We start from the raw sequence: 23,928 nt of genomic DNA, 5'->3' as shown, positions 1-23,928 counted from the left end.
CATGGTAATGGCGGAATAGAAATCCCTAATGTAATGTAATAATACCGTAAGCTTTCACTCACACATCTCTAAGTTGGTTTCCTCATCTTTCTTTGCTCTCTGCCAAATTTGATCCATTCGTCCATTTCTTCAAGAAAGTTCACTCCGTATTCTAATACACTCCCTTGTTTTGAGCAAACTTGATTATTGTAATTCTGTTCTCATTGGACTCCCGAAATACCAATTACATTGTCTACAATTAGTCCAAAACACTGCAGTGAGATTACTCCATCACTGCTCTAAGTTTGATCATATCTCACTGCTCCTAAAATCAGAACACATGCTTCTGGTGTCATATCGCATCCCCTTTAAATATATCCTTTCTCACCAGATTCTTTCGAATGGTCTTCCCTCGTATTTATATAGTCTTCTGGTCATATACTCGCCTCAAAGAACCTTATGCTCCTCACAACAGCAGTTTTTAGTCATTCCCTCATTTGGACAACTTTTCCTGGATCTCCATAGGAATTTTTTATCCTGTGTTATGGCTTCTACACTCTGGAATTCTTTGCCTTATTACCTTCATTCAGAGAAATCATTTGTAACCTTCAAGGTATAATTAAAGGCATACTACTTCTCTTTGGATGGACGGTGGTGATCGTTAGAAAGAAGGGAGGGGGTTGCTGGACCGCGTGATCGGTGACCACGTAGGTTCTTGCCCTTAACTACAGAGACAAGGCCATTCACCGCTTATGGCCTTGCCCCCATACCTGCGGTGACCACTTTTTTCCCTACTGTTTCTGCAGGTTACCCATGGCTAGCCGCGAGTAACAGCCACTGTGTCATTCTCTAGTTCACACCCAATCATCTGGAATCGAATGCCTTCTTCCTTGACTGACAGGGCAAGTTCCTTTTTTGCTTTTCTTCCAGTTCCTCTAGTCAGGAAGACTGTACTCAGACTTCACCAAGAAAAGCCACCATGATTCTCAGAGCAACTCGGTGACCAAATCAACCATGGTTCCCTCACCTCCTACAACTCAGCATCACACTTTGAATCTTTCCAACATTGTTGATGCAGAATGAGAGTTCTCTTTTTCATCCCAATCTATTTTCATTAGCACTCAAAGCATAATATCACTTGCCCACCATGTAGATTTCACACTATCTGCACCTATGTCAGCCATCATTGAGGCTTCTAGAAAGCCCTCCGCACTATGCTGTTATTGTTTCAAGTGAACTCGCTTACAGTCTGGTGTAATCTTAACTCACTAGATCTGATCACTTGCCCTCTATCAGTCCTTGACTATCTCCTATACCTTTCCAATTCTGGACTCAAGACTACTTCAATCTGAGTTCATCTCAGTGTAATCAGTGCTTTTCATGCACCTCTTGACAAAGAAACCATTATCTGTTTATCCTTTGGTTTCCAGGTTCATGAAAGGCCTTACCATATCAAGCCACCTCTCAAGCCTCCTGCTGTCACTTGAGACCTTAATGTTATACTTTCTACACTCATGAAGCCTCCATTTGAACCACTCATCATCTCTCAAGCATCTCACTTGGAAAGTGGTCTTTTTTGTAGCTATTATATCTGTGCCAGGTAAGTGAACTATAAGCTCTCATTTCAGACCCACCCTATACAACTTTATACCACGAAGTTCCTCCTGAAGGTCATCTCAGAATTTCGTAAGAACATAAGAATAGCCTTACTGGGCTAGACCAATAGTCCAAGCCAGTAGCCTGTTCTCACGGTAGCCAATCCAGGTCACTAGTACCTGGCCAAAACCCAAAGAGTAGCAACATTCCATGCTATCGATCCATGGCAAGCAGTGGTTTGCCCCTTGTTTTTCTCAATAACAGATTATGGATTTTTCCTCCAGGAAATTGTCCAAACTTTTCTTAAGAACATAAGAATTGCCACTGCTGGGTCAGACCAGTGGTCCATTGTGCCCAGCAGTCCGATCACGCAAAGACCAGTGCTCTAAATCAGTCCAGTCTCACCTACGTATGTTCCAGTTTAACAGGAACTTGTCCAACTTAGTCTTGAATCCCTGGAGGGTGTTTTCCCCTATAACAAACTCTGGAAGAGCGTTCCAGTTTTCTACCACTCTCTGGGTGAAGAAGAACTTCCTTACTTTTATACGGAATCTATCCCCTTTCAACTTTAGACTCCCTACCTTGGAGAGGGTGAACAATCTGTCTTTATCTGCTAAGTCTATTCCCTTCAGTATTTTGAATGTTTCGATCATGTCCCCTCTTTTCAAGGGAGAAGCCCAGTTTCTCCAATCTCTCACTGTACGGCAACTCCTCCAGCCCCTTAACCATTTTAGTCGCTCTTCTCTGGATCCTTTCGAGTAGTACCGTGTCCTTCATGTATGGCGACCAGTGCTTGATGCAGTACTCCAGGTGAGGGCGCACCATGGCCCAGTACAGCGGCATGATAACCTTCTCCAATCTGTTTGTGATCCCCTTCTTAATCATTCCTAGCATTCTGTTTGCCCTTTTTGCCACCACCGTGCATTGCGCGGACGGCTTCATCGACTTGTCGATCAGAACTCCCAAGTCTCTTTCCTGGGAGGTCTTTCCAAGTACCGCCCCGGACATCCTGTATTTGTGCTTGAGATTTTTGTTACCGACATGCATCACTTTATACTTATCCATGTTAAACCTCATTTGCCATGTCGATACCCATTTCTTGAGCTTGATTATGTCACATTGCAGATCTTCGCAATCCACCTGTGTCTTCACTACTCTGAATAACTTCGTATCCTCCGCAAATTTAATCACCTCACTCGTTGTGCCAATGTCCAGATCATTTATAAAGATGAAGAACACGGGTCCAAGCACCGAGCCCTGCGGCACTCCACTGGTGACGCTTTTCCAGTCCGAGTATTGTCCATTTACCCCCACTCTGTTTCCTATCCGCCAACCAGTTTTTAATCCACATGAGTATTTCACCCTCAGTTCCATGACTCGCAATTTTCCGAAGTAGTCGTTCATGTGGAACCTTGTCAAACGCCTTCTGAAAATCCAGATATACAATGGATTCCTTGTCTATCTGCCTGTTTACTCCCTCGAAGAAGTGCAGCAAGTTCGTCAAACAAGATCTGCCTTTGCTGAAACTGTGCTGGCTGGTCCTCATCAGACCGTGTCCATCAAGGTGATCAATGATGCGGTCCTTTATCAGCGCCTCTGCCATCTTTCCCAGTACCGAGGTCAGACTCACCGGTCTGCAGTTTCCCAGATCTCCCCTTAAACCTTTCCCAATTTGATCAACAGATTGGCTATTAGTTGAAGCAGTTCATCTATAGTCCCTTTCAGTTCCTTGATGACCCTCGAATGGATGCCATCCGGTCCCGGGTTTTATCGCTCTTAAGCTTATCAATCTTCCTGCATATCTCTTCTATACTGACCGTCAACCCTGATGGGTTCCGGTATGCTGTGTATATCCTCTTCGGTAAATACAGACGCAAAAATGTGTTCAGTTTGTCAGAACATAAGCAATGCCTCCACTGGTCCATCGTGCCCAGCAGTCCGCTCATGCGGCGGCCAACAGGTTCAGGACCTGTGCAGTAATCCTCTATCTATACCCCTCTATCCCCTTTTCCAGCAAGAAATTGTTCAATCCTTTCTTAAACCCCAGTACCGTATTCTGCCTTATTACGCCCTCTGGAAGCGCATTCCAGGTGTCCACCACACGTTGGGTAAAGAAGAACTTCCTAGCATTCGTTTTGAATCTGTCCCCTTTCAACTTTTCCAAATGCCCTCTTGTTCTTTTATTTTTCGAAAGTTTGACGAATCTGTCCCTCTCTACTCTCTCTATGCCCTTCATGATCTTGTAAGTCTCTTATCATATCCCCTCTAAGTCTCCTCTTCTCCAGGGAAAAGAGACCCAGTTTCTCCAATCTCTCAATGATGAAAGGCTTTCCATCCCTTTTATCAGACGTGTCGCTCTCCTCTGAACCCTCTCAAGTAACGCCATATCCTTCTTAAGGTACGGCGACCAGTACTGGATGCAGTACTCCAGATGCGGGTGCACCATCGCCCGATACAACGGCAGGATAACTTCTTTCGTTCTGGTTGTAATACCCTTCTTGATTATACCTATCATTCTATTTGCTGTCTTAGTAGCCGCTGCGCACTGTGCCGTCGGCTTCATTGTCATGTCCACTATTACCCCCAAGTCCCTTTCTTGGGTACTCTCATTCAATAAGATCCCTCCCATCGTATAGTTGTGCCTTGGGTTTCAGCTTCCCACATGTAATACTTTACATTTCTCAACGTTGAACTTCATCTGCCATCTCATCGCCCATTCCCCTAGTTTGTTCAAGTCCCTTTGCAATTCTTTGCAGTCCTCTTTAGTCCGAGCTCCACTAAATAGTTTGGTGTTGTCTGCAAATTTTATTATCTCACACTTCATCCCTGTTTCTAGATCATTTATGAATATATTAAATAGCAGCGGCCCGAGCATTGAGCCCGGCGGAACACTACTCGTGACTCTCCTCCAGTCAGAGTAGTGGCCCTTCACTCCTACCCGCCAACCAAAGGAGCCAACCAGCTTTGTCCTCCTTTAGCACTCCCTTTATTCCATAGTCATCCAACGGTCCAACCAGCTTTCTTCTCTTATAACAACCTCTGGCAATGCATTTCAGAGTTTAACTATTCTCTGAGTGAAAAAATATTTCCTTGTAACTTCGAGTGTCCCCTATTCTTTGTAATTTTTGATGGAGTGAAAAATCGATCAACTTGTACCAGTTCTATTCCACTCAGAATTTTGTAGATTTCAATCATATCTCCCCTCAGCCGTCTCTTTTCCAAGCTGAAGAGCCCTTTTAGTCTTTCTTCATATGAGAGACTTTCCATCCCCTTTATCATCTTGGTCGTTCTTCTTTGAACTTTTTTGAGTGCCACTAGAATCAATTTGTTGTTCTACCTGTCTTCTTTCCGAGACCACATTCTTACCTTGGAGAAGCAGCATTCCACACGTTAGACTGTAAACGTGCTATTGCTTACTAGTTAGATCAAACCAAACCTCACAGAACTACCCATTAGCTGTTCCTGTAGTTCAATCCTAACATACTTGGACAAGAGAGCTATTTCCTCATGGGTTGTGAACTGTATTTCCTTTGCCTATGCTTAGGCTGGGCTGATGCTAGAAGGCCGTGTCATTGAACTTTAAGTTTGAGCAATGGTGACTTCAGTAGCCCATCTATGTTCCATTCCTATTGAGGACATCTGTAAACAACCACTTGGTCCATGGTTCACATCTTTACATCATGCTGCTGTTTGGAGAATCATTCCAGACGGGATAGTTGATTCGGCCAAGCAGTTCTACAAAATTTATTCTCCTACTTAAATAACAGCTTCCCTCCAACCCTTTCGATTTCACCAAGTTCATAGTAGTTGTCAATAACCCTTTTCTCAGAGACATGATCCTGGCAGCTTAGGAGTCCCAGATGTGAGAATATAATGCCTGCATGTCTTTGGAGAAAGCATAGTTACTCACCTGTAGCAGGTGTTCTCCAAGGACATCAGGTGTATATTCTCATAACCCTCCCACATCCCCTAGTTGGCTTTTTAGCTTTATTACTGAACTGATGGTCCTGCGAGCTGACATCGGTTGAGAAGGCACCAGCACATGCAAAATGTGGGTGGTCTTAAAATTTTAAAGTAACAGTACATATTTTGACTGTACCGGGTTCCCTGGATGATGGCACCCACATGTGAGAATACATGTCTGCTGTCCTCGAAGAATACCTGTTACGGATGAGTAACTTTGCTTTTTGGGCATGGGCATACTAGTGAATTGTTGAGGTCAGGTTGAACTATGTAATTGTTACTGATTTTGGTTGAGAGCTCTACTTGAACAAGAGCAGCAAAATTGGGAAATAAAATGAAGTGACCATTTCAGTCCATATTCTATGATTAGAAGATTGTAGAATTTTTGGATAAGTAGTTGATCTAGACTTGTTTTTGGTTTTCTGATTTATTTGTCTCACTTAGCTTACGTAAATTATATTTTCAGTGCTTTACTTCATTCTCTTTAGTATTTGTTCTTTGTGTTTGATAGCATCTGTTAATGTTATAACTTATATCAGAAAGGGGCCAATTTTTTAACTGGGTGCTAGAGATTGACACGGGGACAAATTTGTCCCTGTCCCCATGGGATCTATCTCCATCCTCGTTCCGTCCCCCCAAATTCTGTGCCCCATCCCTGAAAGCTCTGCCCTCATCTTTTACAAGCTCAAACACTTTAAAATCATAAGTGTTCAAGACTTGTGCAGATGAGGACAGAGCTTGCAGGAATAGAGCAAGGACAATGACAGAAAACGTAGGGATGGGATGGGGATGGAGATAAATCCTGATGGGGATAAATTTGTCCCTGTGTCATTCTTTACTGGGTGCTTTCTATTTAGGCATTCAGGGGTTACATATTAGGAGCCTGTTATATAATGGAACCTAAGTGCATAGGTTCTGTTATACGAGGGATCTTCAAAAGTTACTGCACTTTTATTTTGTTAAACACTATTTATTAAATATCTCAAAAACAAATTATATCACTACCTGTAAGGTGAGTCGGCTTGCCTGACTAACATTCTACGATACGCCCTCTTACCATTTCTTCCACTCCAATTATTTCCCACGAAAATATGAAAGTGTGGAAACTTTTTGAAGAACTTTTTGAAGAACCCTTATAGAATACTAGAGTAACTTATATCGGTGTGCTTAAGATCTAGGCACTTGCACTTAACACCAGGTATGCAATTAACAAAAGTATTCTCTAAGTTATAGGCCTATGTGGGAGCCCTTCCCATGCTTCATCCTTGTATATGTCCCACCCCCTTGAAAATGCATGCTATGTAAGAACCTGTTTTCTCTTTCCCTCACAGGATTTACAAATAACAGTGGTCCTCTTCACATATCCTCTTCCTCATCTGCATCACTTGTCCGGCAGAGGAGTGAGATTGGAGCGTTCTTCAAAAAAAAAAAGACCAGCGACATTTATTTTGTGTTACTGATGTGGGCCATCATTGTAGTCCAAATTTGGCTGAATCTGTGGATTGTGCAATTGCTTCCAGTTCCTGTTGCAGGTTCTTATTTATTCTTACTAACAGTTAAAATACCATCATTTTCTAGTACGTGCTATCTGTTTTTGTTTTGTCATTGGGGAAAATGTTAAGTTGCTTTCTCTCTAGATTGTAGGTCATGAGGGACACTGAGGAAAATAAAATTCTAGAGCTTTCTAGAAGAAGCTAGAAATATTTTAGTAATATGCAGGGTATATTAAGTGGCTCCATAGGTTCCATTTCCTTTCCTTCCCCTCCCCTGCTGATTTACATATTCTAACAGGCTCTATTTAACTTCAGCATTCGCACATTTCCTCATGGCTTCAGTCAGAAATTTTGTTAGAGCTCCAAAATTATTCTATTCTAGGAAGAAGATTTTAGACTGATTCTGGATTTCTGACAACCAAATAATGCATTATTACACCTACAGCTCTGATTCTAATAGCTAGAATCAGGGGTACAAATACCACTCTGCTTTGGTGGTCAAAATCAGGACTGCCCAAAAAGTTTCCCTCCTGGAATGGCATACCTTGGCAGTTCGGTTATTACTCGGTCCTCTTTGTTACCTACTCAGATTTTTCAACCTACAAAAAATTGTGAAATATTGGTCCATCTGATCCACTTTAAGAGCAGTAAGCTTGGCCATTAGATATGTTTCATCTTCAATTTGATCTCTTGTCCTATAGGAAATTGTACTTGATGCCAAGCCATCCACTGACTTTGCAGCTATTTCTCCCCCCCTCCAAAAAAAAAAAAAAATCATCTGTAATTCTCTTTTGTTTACATTTGGAAGCATTCTTTTTAATTTTCTTCAGCAGCTAAAACTAAAAACTTGGAATACTTCTGCCCAGCATTTCTGGATTTTGCTACTTTCTCACCATGTGGAGTAAACATACCTGGCTGTCCACACTTTCTTGTCCAGTCATGAAAATTTTAGCCATTAAACTAGACTATAGCGCTGCAAATATGGCATCTTGGCTATTTTCAATCATATTGTAGTACTTTGTATTTAAAGGTGATGATTCAGAACAACTAAAACAAATCTTCATGAACTTGGAAGATGTAAAGGCCAAATTGACAAGCTAAATAGCACAAAAATCAACCTACACATATGCTCCAGAGTACTGATAGAACACAAAAATAAAATTATAGATCGGTATTAGTAATCTATAGCCTATCCTTAAAATCATCCATGGTACCTGAAGATTGGAAAGTGGTCAACATAATGATGTCAGTGCCAAGCCAGATTAGTAGAGGCTATTAGGAAGAAGAAGAACTAAGCAAACATTCTTTTTTGTAATCTGATTGTATTAAGTGAGATAAACTTTACATTTAGAGGATTTAGGCGAGATGAGTTCCTTATACACTTTACTCAATTTTTAGAATCATTTCATTTTATAATAAGACCTATATCTGCTATCATATTAAGGGTCATACCTTGAATTTTATGGCATATATGTCTGACTAAGAGATGTGTCCCTTGATTCATCATGTCCATTGGGAGCAAGTTTATTTGATAAACTTCTTTGTAAAAGTTCCTAAATTCTTGAAAAGTCAGAATTGGTCAATCAAAAAATGGATAAGTAGAGGTAAAACTAATGGAGATAATTTCTGGCAAGATGTTAGAGAATTTGGAATGGGAAATTGATAGTGTAATTATATAATGGTTGAAGGCTAAAATAGGTCAATTACAACAATACTAGATGAGAGAGAGAGAAGAATTAAGAGGAACAATTCTTCCCCCTGGTTAAGGGTCCTTTTACTAAGGCACGTTATTGCGTCTTAGCGTGTGCTAAAAATTAGCATGCGCTAAATGCTAACGCGTACATTATAACCTTTGGACACGTTGCCATGCGTTAGCATTTAGCACGTGCTAAGACGCACTAGTGCTCCTTAGTAAAAGGATGCCTTAATGAGGCATTAGTATGAGAACATTAAAAGAATATGTAAAAGATTGGAAAGAAAATGGTGAAAATTAAAGGACAAATAGTTATACCTAAATTGGAAGGGCAAATATAAAGAATACAAAATAAGAATGAATGAAGAGAAAAAAATCATTTTATAATAGAATTAATCATTCTGAAAATGAAATGAAACTATTTTTCAGATTTATACAGAGTTAACAAAATTGGATTCTGTTAAATCTTTATCAAGAGAGTATAGCATCAGCAGATAGTCTGGCCCTTTTCAATCTGAGGTGGAAAATATTTGGTTGTCTTTTGAAGCCTTGGCCTCCGAAATATTGCCAGATTATAAAGCCTTAAATGTGAAGACTTCAGTATTTGGTGATTTACAGTGGGAAATGTTTTCTCCTGTTTCTGAGCAGCAAGTAACATTTATTCTTTAAATCTTGTGTCTTAGATATATATCCTGCATGTGCAATGTATGGCACTATATACAGAATTTTGGGTTTAGTGTACACAGCTGTGTACATCTGATAGCTATATAGAAATAAGTAGTAGTAATATTACCCAGAGAAATCCTTTGAATATCTGTTTAAAAATTTTGAGAACTGTTGAGATATCTCTTGAAAGTAGCTCCTCTACCATGATCCTGCAAAATTGCTTGCCTGATGAAAACTGGATTTCTTATTCACAGTCTGGATTCTCAAAAAATTTGTAGTCCACTTTGGAGTAATGGATTTCATGGAGAAGCATTTATGTTCCTGGTGGAAGGTTGTGGGGAAATTCATGAAGGAGCGGCAGGAGGCCCTGGCTCCACGGCCAATCAGAGGACTTGGAAAATTCATTCTGAAAATTGACAGCAAGGTAAGATATTCTCTTCTCAAATCAGCTTTGTCACCCATTTAAACACCCTGTACAAAGAAATATGATTTACAGAGTACCATCATTTATTTTTTTTATTCATCAAAAATGTTGAAAAAATCTGTATTTGTGATGAAAATATACTCTTCCTACTTTCATTGGATTCTAATCTCTGATTCCAGGAGCAGCTGTCTGATAGGGCTAGCAAGGAATTTTATAAATAGTTACAATACAGCATACAAAAATACCACCCTAAATTACTTAGAACATTATTCTGTTGCAAAATTAATTTTTCCTGAAAAATGTACAGTGCGTTGGATTGAAGAAACATGACCATAATCAGTCCTTACTATCATTGGCTGCCAGTGGAGGCGCGAGTACTATTCAAATTTTCTTGTGTCTGTTTTAAGTTGATTTGGGGATTGGCCCCAACTTATCTGTTATTTCATTTCGTGTTGTAAAGTCCTACAAGGAAAACTAGGAATTCACATTTATTTGCTTTTCCAAAATTTACTGGTTGCAGATACAAGACTTTTTTGGATAAGACTCTCGCATTCCAAGCAGGTAAACAGCAATTTTGGCTGGGTAAATACATTGGTGAAGCTATGTTGTCTTATGGTGCATTTCGTAAAGAAATTAAGTCAGCGCTGTTTGACAAATTTATTTCTTAAACCTGGGTACTATTGTTAGCAAAATTCTACTTGAGTATATCTAAGTAACTGTTGTATTTTTTAACTATTTGTATTTCGCTGATTGTCCAGCCTTCTTCTGTGTAAACCGCCTAGAAATCGTTTGGTTATGGCGGTATAGAAGAATAAAGTTATGTTATGTTAAGTGTTAAACCCTGATTGTGGGGCAGTGAGGTTGAAGTGCTGACTTAATCCCAACTTAAATGTATACTGCTGTTGAGTTTGGAAATTGTGTTTGACTGAAGAAAACTTTACGATTAGTAATTAGAAGCTCTTTGTCTGAAGATATTCTTTTAGGATATGAGCTGCTTATTAATATGGAAAGAAAATGTCTTTTTTTGGCAGGAATAAACTATGTTAAAAATTAAGATGTCTTACTCCTTGAGATGTTATAGAAAGGAATTATCATACTCAGAATTCAAGGCATGTCATTATTTCTAGTAGCAATGGGAGTTAAAATAATCTCCCCCACCCTCCATTTCTCTAAACGGGGACACAGTGACGTCACTTGCCTGATGTGCTGTGCCACACTACAGAATGAATGCTTCCAGAATCAGCAGGGAGCCTTTAATAACATATGACAGTTCAAAATCCACTTGTCTGCCTATTGCCTAGCCATGAGGGTACAGGATAATAAGCTAGTTTGAATTTTCAGTAAGATCATTCTCGTAAAAGAAAGAAATTTGACTTGGCCAAATGATGATGCTCAAGATGAATCCACCTCCTAGGTATATTGCATTGACATATTACTTTGTACAACCAATTCACCTAGAAAAAAAAATCAAACTGCATTTTTTATTTAGAACATATTTTCAGGGTTATTTTCAGGCTCACAGTATATTACTCTATGCCCACTGGAAAAACATTTCACTAAGAACATAAGAATCGCCGCTTTGGGTCAGACCAGTAGTCCATCGTACCCAGCAGTCTGCACACGGTGCGGCCCTTGGTTTAAAGACCAGTGCCCTAACCGAGCCTAGCTTTACCTGCGTACTTTCTGGTTCAACCGGAACTTGTTTAACTTTTATCTTGAATCCCTGGAGGGTGTTTTCTCCTATGACAGACTCCGGAAGAACATTCCAGTTTTCTACCACTCTCTGGGTGAAGAAGAACTTCCTTATGTTTGTACGGAATTTATCCCCTTTTAACTTTAAAGAGTGCCCTCTCGTTCTCTCTACCTTAGAGCAGGTGACCAACCTGTCTCTATCAACTAAGTTTATTCCCTTCATTATCTTGAATGTTTCGATCATGTCCCCTCTCAGTCTCCGCTTTTTAAGGAAGAAGAGACCCAGTTTTTCTAATCTCTTACTGTACGGCAGCTCTTCCAGCCCTTTAACCATTTTAGTTGCTCTTCTCTGGACCCTTTCGAGTAGTACCGTGTCCTTTTTCATGTATGGCAACCAGTGCTGGACGCAGTATTCCAGGTGGGGGCATAACATGGTCCGGTACAGCGGCATGATAACCTTCTCCGATCTGTTTGTGATCCCCTTCTTAATCATTCCTAGCATTCTGTTCGCCCTTTTCGCCGCCACTCATTGCGCTGACGGCTTCATCGCCTTGTCGACCAGTACACCCAGGTCTCTTTCCTGGAGGATCTCTCTGAGTACTGCACCAGACATCCTGTATTCGTGAATAAGATTTTTGTTACCGACATGCATCACCTTACACTTATCTACGTTAAACCTCATTTGCCATATGGCGGCCCATTTCTCGTGCGTGTTTATGTCACGTTTCAGGTCTTTGCAATCCTTCTGCATCTTCACCACTCTGAATAACTTCGGATCCTCCGCAAATTTAATCACTTCGCTTGTCGTACCAGTTTCCAGGTCGTTTATAAATAGGTTGAAGAGCACAGACCCAAGCACCGAACCCTGCGGCACTCCACTCGTGACGCTTTTCCAGTCCGAGTATTGTCCATTTACCCCCACTCTCTGTTTCCTATCCGCCAACCAGTTTTTAATCCACATGAGGATTTCACCCTCGATTCCATGGCTCACAATTTTTCAAAGTAGTCGTTCACGTGGGACTTTGTCAAACGCCTTCTGAAAATCCAGATATACAATGTCGACCGGCTCGCCCTTGTCTAACTGATTGTTTACTCCCTTGAAGAAGTGCAGCAAGTTTGTCTTGCAAGATCTTCTCTTGCTGAAGCTGTGCTGGCTAGTCCTCATCAGCTCATGTCCGTCAAGGTGATCAATGATGCGGTCCTTTATCAGCACCTCTACCATCTTTCCCGGTACCGAGGTCAGACTCTCCAGTCTGTAGTTTCCCGGATCTCCCCTCAGACCTTTCTTGAAGATCAGTGTGACATTCTCCACTTTCCAGTCTTCCGGAATCCTTCCCGATTTGATCGACAGATTGGCTATTAGTTGAAGAAGTTCAGCTATAGCCCCTTTCAGTTCCTTGATCACCCTCGGATGGATGCCATCCGGTCCCGGGGATTTATCATTTTTAAGCCTATCAATCTGCCTGCATACCTCTTGTAGACTGACCGTCATCCCTGTCAGTTTCCCATCCTCGTTTCCTGTGTATAGCCTGTGTCGGCTTCCAGTATGTTGCGTATATCCTCTTCGGTAAAGACAGACTCAAAAAATGTGTTCAGTTTGTCGGCGATGGCTTTGTCCTCCTTTATTCCATGGTCATGGCGCTACCTTTATTCCATGGTCATCCAATGGCCCCTCCGCTTCCTTCACCGGTTGTTTCCCCTTAACATATCGAAAGACTGAATTAAGTCAGCCAAAATGTGTGTTTGAGCTCAGTGCTGTTTGCTGTGTTGGAAAGGTCTGTTAGCTTTATTGGCTATTTTTGTATGGTACATTCATTTTGCCCACATCTCTGTAATCATGAAATCAACTCTGTGTTTCAGTGCCTTTTTATTTTGCCATCACTTCCAAATGATGCAAGTCATTTGACAGGTTTATTCTTATTTACTCTTGTTTAGTGCCAGTCAGTCTGGTTTTACTTTTCTTGAGGACGGGCAGGATATAATAGCTACGTCATCTGACAGTCATACATTTGTGTCTTTTGTCTGGCTGTTGTTGTATGGGACCCAGCTTTGGAGTGAATTGATTACACTTTTCTGTGCTCTCCTCAGTCTATGTCAAAAAATCATAGTAACAACCTGTGAGGGAATATGTGGGACTGTTGGATGATCAAGGAGTAAAAGTGCGCTCAGGGAGGATAAGGCCATAGCGGAGAGACTGAATGAATTCTTTGCTTTGGTCTTTACGGTAGAAGGTGTAATAAATCTTTCTGAACTGGAAATGGTTTTCAAGGATGATGAGGCAGAGGAATTGAAAAAAATATACATCCCAGGGTACTTAAAGAACTCAAACATGAAATTGCTGAAATCATCTGTAGTACCTGAAGATTGGAGGGTGGCCAGTGTTAGCCAATTTTTAAAAAGGGTTCCAGGGGAGATCTGGGATAAAATTGTGGAACATGTAGATAAGCATGATTTAATGAGATAGTTAGCATGGATTCAGCCAAGGGAGGTCTTGCCTTACCAATTTGCTTGACGTCTTTGAAGGTGTGAATAAACAAGTGGATAAAGTCGAGCTGGTTGATGTACCGTATCTAGATTTCTAAACAGCATTTGACAAAGTTCCTCATGAGAGGCTCCTGAGTAAATTAGAGTCATGGGATAGGAGGCAATGTTCAATTGTGGATTAAGAACTGGCTATTGGACAGAAAACAAAGGGGGGATAGGGTTAAATGGCCATTTTTCTCAATGGAGGAGGGTAAATAGTGGAGTGCTGTAGGGATTTTTACTGGGACCAGTGCTAGTTAACTTATTTATAAATGATCTTGAAATTGGAACAAGTGAGGTGATTAAATTTGCAGATGACACTAAGGGCTCCTTTTACGAAGGCGCGCTAGGGTTTTTAGCGCACGCATAAAATTACCGCGTGCTGCAGCCGAAAATCTATCGCCTCCTAAAAAGGAGGCGGTAGTGGCTAGCACGCTTGGGAATTTAACGCGCGCTATTGTGTGTGTTAAAGCCCTAGTGCACCTTTGTAAAAGGAGCCCTAAACTGTTTAAAGTTGTTAAAACGCATGCGGATTGTGAAAAATTGCAGGCAGACCTTAAGAAACTGGAAGACTGGGCATCCAAATGGCAGATGTAATTTACTCCCCCCCCCCCCCCTTTTTTTTTTTTTTTTACAAAACCACACAAGAGGTTCTAGTACCGACTGGTGCAATGAATGGTCTGCGTTGCGCGGAGGTTCACAGAGTTCCTATGAGTGTCGGAGCAGTGCAGAGCATTCAGCATGCCAACCAGCGCTAAAAACCTCTTGTACAGTTTTGTTAAAGTTGGGGTTAATGTGTATAAATGTAAAGTGATGCAGCTTGGAAGAATAACCAAAATCATAGCTACCAGATGCTAGGGTCCACCTTCATCACTAAGGTTTAGACCAGGACTGCCCAAGTCCGGTCCTCGAGATCTACTGGCAGGCCAGGTTTTCAGGATATCCACAATGAATATGCATGTGAGAGATTTGCATACCAAGAAGGCAGTGCAGGCAAATCTCTCTCATGCATACTCATTGTGGATATCCTGAAAACCTGGCCTGACAGTAGATCTCGAGGACCGGACTTGGGCAGCCCTGATCTAGATTCTCAAAAATCTGCATTAAAAAAACAACAAGCTGTTGTTGGAGCCATTATAGTAGCGATTTAAAAAAAGCAAGTCATTCTCCAAAAAACGCTCATGCAAATGAGGTTGTCGGAAAGTAGTGAAGATTTGTTAAATTTGTATGTGCCCATCACTGGTGATAGCAATGAGCACATGCACAGAATAAATGCAAAAAAACTCCAAAAAAGAACAACAAATCGAGCCGCCCAAGTCTAGTAACCCTCTACCTGACAGCGGGAGAGACTCCCAATTTCTCCCGCTGCCAACCAACACACACCCCAACACCCCCCCAGCAGCAGGAAAGATGCCTAATCTCTCCTGCCCTCTTCCCAAGCAAACCCCCCCCCCATCAGCAGGAGAGATGCCCAATCTCTCCTGTCGCCAAGAAACACTCCCCCAACCTCCTTGGCAGTGGGAGAGAAGCCCATGCTCTCCCGTCCCCCCTCCCGCCCTGTGCCTCCAACAACCCTCACACTTTATGGCTGGCCAGAGGGATGCCTACTCCCTCCGGCCAGCTGGCCTGCTTCTTCAAAATGGCGGGCCTTCCCTACCCTGGTGCATCCTTAAATAACCTAGGCCAGTTAGAGCCTCAGGTCCCTCCCCGATTCATCTGGGGAGGGGCCTGAGGCTCTGATTGGCCCAGGTTGTTTAAGGTCCCTCCCTTATTATGCACCGGGGAGGGGAAGCCCTGCCATTTTGAAAAGGCCATTCATCTAAGTAAAGTAAGGGGAGAGGGCGGGGTTCGTTGGAAGCACATGGGGGTGGGGAGTTGGATGGCAGCGGAAGAGCATGGGCATCTCTCCCACTGCCGAGGGGAGTTGGGTGGGTTTCTAGGCAGGTGAAGAAATTGGGCATCTCTCCTGAGGCTGGGCTGGGGAGAGGTGTTGCTTGGTGGCAGGAGATCATGGGTATCTCTCTCGCTGCCGGGGGGATGTTGGGGAGGTGTTACTTGGCAGCGGGAGGGATTGGGCATCTCACCTGCTGCCGGGAGGTGGTGGTGTTAGGGTGTATGTTGCTTGGTGGGGAGAGAAAGGGCATCTCTCTCGTTGCCGGGGGGGTGTGTTGTTAGTGTCTGTGATGAGGAAGGAGAGAGTGGACATCTCTCCTGCCGAACTTCAATTTGCTTTTTTAAAAAAAAAATTTGTGTGGGGAAGGGGGTCTGAGCTGTCAAGTCTAACGTTTCTGTCAGTGTCTGAGCCAATCAGCGCTCAGGCACTGATCAGAAAGTAAGGCAACAACAGCTCAGACCTGTCGGCAAATTTTTGCTGCAAATGTGGCACAGCAAGGTTAGAGAATCACTCGGTGATTATAGAGAATCACTCAAAGTGATCATTTCAATATTAATGACCTCGTTGTACTACATTTGCATGGCAGTATTGGAGACTGCTAGAAAACTTTTAAAAGACCTTGGTAAGCCGTTTTGCTAATCTTCCACTAAAATACATGCACGCTAAATTGGCTAGAATTGTTTAGCGAGCACATTAAAGGCAGATTTTAGTTTTGAGAATCTGGCCCTAAGTATAAATTTTGTAAGCCTTGGCATAAAACCCTACTCTGCACCCACAGGAGTCAGTTCTTTAAATGGGCACTTGCAGTTTGCATACATTGTGCACATAAGTGCCACCTAATTGGCAGTTACACGTTAAAATACTCTACACACTCTTTTGTAAAGTAGCTTATATGGACTATGCAGGGGGAATACATATGGGTGGGTGGGTCATGGGCATGGCATCAAGTGACGCATGGTGTGATTTTACTGAACCTTTGGCATGCCTAAGTGATGTTATAGAACTGGCGTGCATCACATCCCGTTGTTTTCTGTAGACAGCAGCATTGTTCAGGCCCACAATCGCTCCCACCTCCATGATGATTGTTTGCATTCCTTCTTGAGCTATGGAACTGGAGACGCTGAGGACACCGCTGAATGAGGGAAGGAGCCACACATGCTCACAACGCTGCTTACTTGAAGGCATCAATAAAATTACACAGCCTTTCCTTTACGATTATTGCATTGCACATGTAAACCTACAAACTAATAAATGGAGAGTCGTTTAGCAGCTTTATGGGCCCTGCATCTAAAGTTGAATTAAGATTTTGCAGTTGCTACATATTATATACAAAATTAATAGGTGGTAATGGATATACTTCTGCGGTGATATTCCCAGCAGTTTGCCATTCAGGTAATGGAGAGGAAATGTTCCTAGAATGCATTAACTGCACTGTGAAAAATGCACTAGTTTGCTACACCTATTGAGGTGACATTAGCAAAGTGCAGTTATCTGCCACATTAAGGTAAAATACAGTATCTACCTTCACATTTTCCATATCATCTTCACTGTTATTTCAGTAATTATTGCAGCACTTTAGCATGCATTTATTGCTGTGATAACAATTAATGTAGCTTAGTAATAGATTCCATTATATTATTTTGCTTAGTTGTTTTTTTTTTATCCCTAGCAAGCAGTTCCGTTTTAGGAAATCTTGAGTTTAAATATTTTCCGTTATATTTTGTATTCTGAATTATAGCATTTGCATGGAAGCAAAGTATTCAGGACCCACTTACAGTAAGTGAAGGAATCTGATCTGTGGTTCTTGAGTATCTTTTATGTATGCGCAGTTGCTACTACTGTTGATATTCAAATAAGTTCATTGTGGTACTGAAGCTTTTTATAAAAATTCAAGGCTTACCTGCTGTAATTTGAGGTTAACTATCACATCCTTTCAAAAATACAAAGTTGAGGAAGAGTTTTCCTGCATAGTCTGTTGTCTGAAAAAGAAAACCCAATTACTGAACACCTCCGGCCTGTGCTTTTTGCAAAAGCTGTCTTTTAAATATTAACTTATTTGTCATATTGAAAAGGGAACTAAATAAGCTACTATGCTTAATTCTTACCAGAGAGGAATAGGAATATGATACTTTTTTTTTAGTAGTCAGAGACCCTAACTATGATTATATGGTAGGGTATCTTCTTGAAAGGATATGCTAGTTGTCCTTGAAGAAGTACGATCAGTTGGGCTCCTTTTACAAAGGTGCGCTAGCGTTTTTAGTGTGCACTAGCCGAAAAACTACCGCCTACTCAAGAGGGAGGTGGTAGAAGGCCCTAACGCACCTTTGTAAAAGGAGCCCTAAGATATTAGCCAACTGAGGTGTTGAGTTGATAAGTGTTATACCTTCAACTGTAAGAAGTGTCATTCTCTGTGAAAGCCTGGCAGTTCTGATTTTGAAGTGTTTAATAATCATTACATTACATTAGTGATTTTGATTCCGCCATTACCTTGCGGTTCAAAAACCAATAAAAGGGCCCTTAATAAAGCCAAACTTTAAATATTTGCTTCATATTGGATTGAAGAATATATCTGTCATCCAAAATCTGTTTTATAATTAAACACACTTTTTTGTTTGAAAATTGCAAACCATAGCACTAAAATCCTATGTATTAATTGTTGACACTTCTGCACTGTTTGGTTTGGGACAGATATAATTTCATACTCATTTTATAGATGACATTTTTCTGCCCTTTTAGTTTTTGTCGTACTGTGAGTGCATTCTTTACTAATCTGTCACTCTCCTTTCTCCCACTTCTCCCCACCCAATAAAGATGTGGCATTGGCTAAATAAGCAGGTAAACATATTATGGATTTAATTCCTAAGTTGTGGATTTAATTCCTAAGTTGTGTGTACTTTCACTGTAGTATGAATATTTTATTTGCTACATTTTGCTGTTTTCCCCCTTACCTGCTAATGTCCATTTGTAAGTCTGTAACCCTATTTTAGCTTTGACATAATCCACTGAAAATTAGATCTCACCATAACTGCTTATCAAGTTATTTCCATTTTGTATAAATTTTGCCCTATGTACACAATAAGTAGATGATAGGTTTTTATTTTGAATTGATCATTTTAAGCATGGACAGCTCTATTTGTCTGTCCTGTATAGTAGATTCTGGGGTGGGGTGTGTCACAGCACTTGCTGTACTATAGACAAAAGTTTGTATGCATCAAAAGGTTAAAATATCCAGGGGGACATAGTGAGATAGTAACATAGTAAATGCCAGAAGAAAAAGACCTGCATGGTCCATCCAGTTTGCCCAGCAGTCTCTTACTCATCATCTAGTAATTATTCATTTTACTTGCTAGGTTCCTATATAAGATGTTCCCCCCTCCCCCCATGATGCATACTTGCTCCTGATTCATCTTGCCATATACAAGACATAGACTGTATAAAGAGGACACATCATCAGACCCATCATAAAAGACAATAAAAACTACCACCCATTGCACTCATTCCCCTATTCATATACCTTGAAGTTTCTGCATTTGGATGAGGACCTACTATCTGCACATTTTTTGGGGGGGTCTGTTTCTGATGCCCTGAAAGAGCTTAAATTGGAATCTCAGCCTTTTACATCTCAGTGTTCGGTCATGGACCATTTTTTTACCATCTCACCAGCAGCTTATTGGTCTGGTGATGGAGCAGTGAGATGCCTCAGACAGCTCTTTCCGACTCTCTAATGCTATGGCTAAGCTTTACCCACTGGCTCCTGATGTTCAGCAGTTTTGAGCAGCCCAAGGTGGATTCCGCCGTAGTGCAGGTTACCCAGCACACTGACCTCCCTAGTGATGGGGGTGTAATGCTTAAAGATTCCCGGGATCGCAGCGGGCACATTATCATGAGAAATCCTTTTGAGGTGCCTTCTTCAGGTATTAAGGCTGCTGCGGCAGCCTCCTTTGTGGTGTGTACTTGTCACTCAAGATTGCGCTGTGTACCCTCTATGGAGGAAGATGCTTGTCCCCACCTGATGATGGAAGGTGTGGATTCTATGGTGGATGTCCTTTATGATCTCATCAGAGTTCTCTGTAAGGTTCCGGTTTTCATATTGTTGGCATGGCAAACTCTTTGGATCCTTATTACAAATTAATAAGGAGAAAACTCGTTTTAATCTGTGATGACTTGAAACAAATCGTAATTATTATCACAGTTCTTAATAAAATAAAATAACAAATTTATCGTGAAGTTCTCAGACCTTATACCCGTTGATTCAGTGATATCACCAAACTGGGGTACTACAGGGACCAAGATTGACTTCACTGTCCCTGGCCCAACCACTTAATGTATTGTCATACATCTTATGAAAACATTTATTTTGTTTTAAAAAGACCACTTATCTGTATATTGTTGAGTTGACTGAGTGGTTAGGAAGATGGATTTGTAGTATCCCCAGCAGTGTTATAGTGCTGTACAGAAACTGGTGCATAAATTAGTGCTAAAATTGATGCCTTGCCCCCCAACTCGAGTTTCGACTCTTCATCAGGAGGGGACTCTGTTAAAAAGCAAAATTTATGTTAAAGACTATATACTTTACATATTACTGAACCATGTGTCGACTAATAGTTAATATCAATCAAACTCTATAACTATACCTAGTCTAATTTCAAACCTGTTATAGGCGTTCTGAACCGGTTCAGAACGCCTATAACAGGTTTGAAATTAGACTAAGTACAGCATTATAACACTACTGGGGATACTACAAATCCATCTTCCCAACCACTCAGTCAACTCAACAAAATACAGATAAGTGGTCTTTTTAAAACAAAATAAATGTTTTCATAAGATGTATTAAAATCTTTAAGACTTGGCTAAAGTACAAGTCTCAATTACCCACAACAGGTAATGTAGAGAGGTACAAGGGATCGCAAGCGCTCATAGCTAAAAGCCCGATGTTTTTTTCAGGGCTAATAGCTACAAAGTGAGCTATCATAGGTCCAATACACTCTCAGAGATTTTTTATATATATTTTATTTGTTTATAATTTAGTGATTTCTTATGCAAATACTCTCACATTATAAGAGTTAATATAGAAGTACTTAGCTTCAATGTGTAATCTTAACGACGGAAGATCTCCGTTTCGCTCCTATCATTTATGCAAGAGCTTCGTCAGGACAGGCGCCAAAAGCAGCACTGTGAATAAAACATATAATTTCACAATGTATCACTACCTTGTCAAATCAAAATATAACAAATCCTTGTGCTAAAAAAGGCTCCATGGTATTACCTTTGGTTATGCTCCTAAATTTTCAAATAGTTAAGTCCATATAACTCTAACTGTCCTGAGCGAAATTTCTTTAAAATATATATGTATATAAAACATTTCCCACATTATTGATCTTATTGATATTTCACAAATGATTGGATTATCCTAAACCCAATCCCTTCAGCAGTAATAAAACCTAATGTGAACCTCAAACGAGTAGAAATCAATTTATAGGATCAACCTTCTTAACATACCTATTCTCACTGCCGGTGCTGCGAAATCCTATTTGCCCATTTAAGAAAGAATCTGTATGTAACCGGGACACAGTCACTACAGTGTCCAGCTCCGACTACGAGCCTGATCGAATCGTTGAGGAACATCGTGAAATTTAAACCCCAGGAGAGCGTCTGACGTTACTTCCGGTCAGAATTCTGATCGGCATGAAACGCTGCCTAATTTAAACGCCCTGGGTTTAACATAAACAATACTAACAATTATAATCCCTTCCGGGTATCATTCACACAAGCAGAGACTCACAAAACCCTCTATAGAATGTATCCGAAGCAGAAACAAATTGGAACTCAGTCTCATTCAACCAACAATGCCTAAAGATAGCTTTTATCTAAAATAATAGAAGTAAGATGACAACTTCCTAAAACTTGTTAAATCAAAAAAAGTTGTTAAATCAAAAAAAGATCTGCCAATTAATTGCTACATTTAACCCCTGTGGTTGTAAACTATGCAGGCGATCGATCCATCTTTGCTCAATTTGTAGCAACTTTTTCCCTCTATCCCCTCCCCTTACTGATGCCTCTACTTTATCAATAATCATGCATTACCTGTTGTGGGTAATTGTGACTTGTACTTTAGCCAAGTCTTAAAGATTTTAGTGTGTCTCACAACAATTTGGATGTTCATAAGATGTATGACAATACATTAAGTGGTTGGGTCAGAGACAGTGAAGTCAATGATGGTCCCTGCTAGTACCCCAGTTTGGTGATATCACTGAATCAACGGATATAAGGTCTGAGAACTTCACAATAAATTTGTTATTTTATTTCATTAAGAGCTGTGATAATAATTATGATTTGTTAAACTCTTTGGATCCATCATTGGACTGGGAAATCTGCTTCCTAGGCCACTTTAAGTAAACTTCCTTTCAAAGATCAGCTTCTTTTTGGGAAAGGTCTAGATGACCTCCTGATCAGTGTTGTTGATCGCTGCCCTAGATCTCTCCCTGTGAACAAGTCTCACCAAACTTCGGGAGGGGACCATAGTACTTTTTGTCCCTCCTGCAGGTTTCGTCAGGTATCCTCGGGCTCTTCCGCCCAATGATATTCCAGGGGATACCATCCCCGTTACAACACTCCCAATTCAGATCCCATGCCGCTGCTGCCCCTAAAAATTCCTAGTGATGCCAGAGCAAGGCTCCCTCATATTGGGGACCAGCTTTCTCAGTTTTACCAAGAGTGGACTCGCATATCCTCGGATCAATGGGTGCTGGACCTCATTTGGGAGGGGCACAAGATATACTTCTTTTGCCTGCCTCAGTAATTGTTTCTGGACTCTCCAGCAGGTTGACTGGAGAAAGGGGTCAAAGTTCCGTGCTACCCTGAAGTGTCTTGGACATCTGAGCGGTAGAACCCGTTCCAGAATTGGGCTTAGGCAGATGCTCCTTATATTTCATTGTGCCCATGGACTGCTCAGAGGAATGGAGACCCATTCTGGACCTCAAGTCGCTCAATTGCTTCTTGAATAGAAACCGTGAACACAATACAAAGACATCTGCTATATATATTTCCCAAAGCTGACATATTTTAGTCAATAAATTCCTTTTTTCCTTTGTTGTCTGAACACTTATTTTTCAGTCAAGTTGGTCCCAGTTTCTCTTTTTTCCTGTCTTCTGCAAACTGATTGCTTGGATGCCTGGTTCCCTGCCGGATTCTCTGCCTCCCTGCCACAATGCTTGAATGGATCCTCCTTCCCTACTTCCCTACCAGAAAACTTTGATGGATCCTTCTTCCCTGCCATGAGAGAGCCCCGTGAGGTCCTCTGATGACTTTGATGTTTCTCTGCCATAACTAGTGCTGAATCGGAAATTAAAGTTGGTTTGCGGTAGTAAGTCTTGTGAAACTTGATACCGCAGGAGCAGCCTCAACTTCTGGCATCGTATAGCTCAAGCTCCAACCAAGACCAATTGCAGTATGGAAGCAGGAATCCTATTAGAGGACTTCAGCGCTTGAGAGGATTAGGGAAAGGGGAGGGAGGGGATATGGAAAGAGTTGGTAGAGTAAGAGTTTCAGGGACCCTATAGAATGTAGACAGAAGAATGAGAGAATTGAAGAGGCTATGAGATATAAAGGGATCATTCTTCCTCCTGATGCTAGGACCCTCTTCTAATGCTGGGTCCTCTTCTCTGATCCAGTATTATCTTCTCCTCCATCTGGCCTTCCATATCCTTCCATCATGTATGTCTCTAGCCCTTCTGTTGATTTCTTCTCAGATTCCCTCCTCTGAGATTTCAGTGCTTGTTCTCCATTGTCCAGATCCTTTCAATGCCACCTTTTCTCTGTCCCCAACCTCTTTGGCAATTTTGGTCACTAACATCTTTTTTTTTTTTTACAAATAAACTAATGGGGGAAAAATTTTCAAAAGTATTGTCTTTTCATAAATGAAAATATACAAATTAACATAAATGTGTATATTATAGATAGATGGATAATGTACAATTTATGCAAAGTACCATGGTTGCTGTAGAAT

General features: G+C 41.1%; 1 protein-coding gene across 2 annotated transcripts in view; it reads left to right on the top strand.

Annotated features, from left to right (window-relative positions):
• TMEM245 (transmembrane protein 245) overlaps nt 1-23,928 on the top strand; it is a 201,473-nt gene that overhangs the window by 32,051 nt on the left and 145,494 nt on the right. The window contains exons 5-7 of one of the 2 annotated variants that reach the window (XM_033930622.1): nt 6,870-7,070; nt 9,645-9,814; nt 18,735-18,758. In XM_033930622.1, coding sequence (XP_033786513.1) covers nt 6,870-7,070; nt 9,645-9,814; nt 18,735-18,758 — 395 coding nt within the window. The remainder of the gene's footprint in view (nt 1-6,869; nt 7,071-9,644; nt 9,815-18,734; nt 18,759-23,928) is intronic. The other variant, XM_033930623.1, reaches the window with a different exon arrangement.

This window comes from Geotrypetes seraphini, chromosome 2 (assembly GCF_902459505.1).
Source record: "Geotrypetes seraphini chromosome 2, aGeoSer1.1, whole genome shotgun sequence".
Lineage (NCBI taxonomy): Eukaryota > Metazoa > Chordata > Amphibia > Gymnophiona > Dermophiidae > Geotrypetes > Geotrypetes seraphini.
Note: the sequence above shows the minus strand (reverse complement) of the source record. Positions and strands in the feature narration are given on the sequence as shown.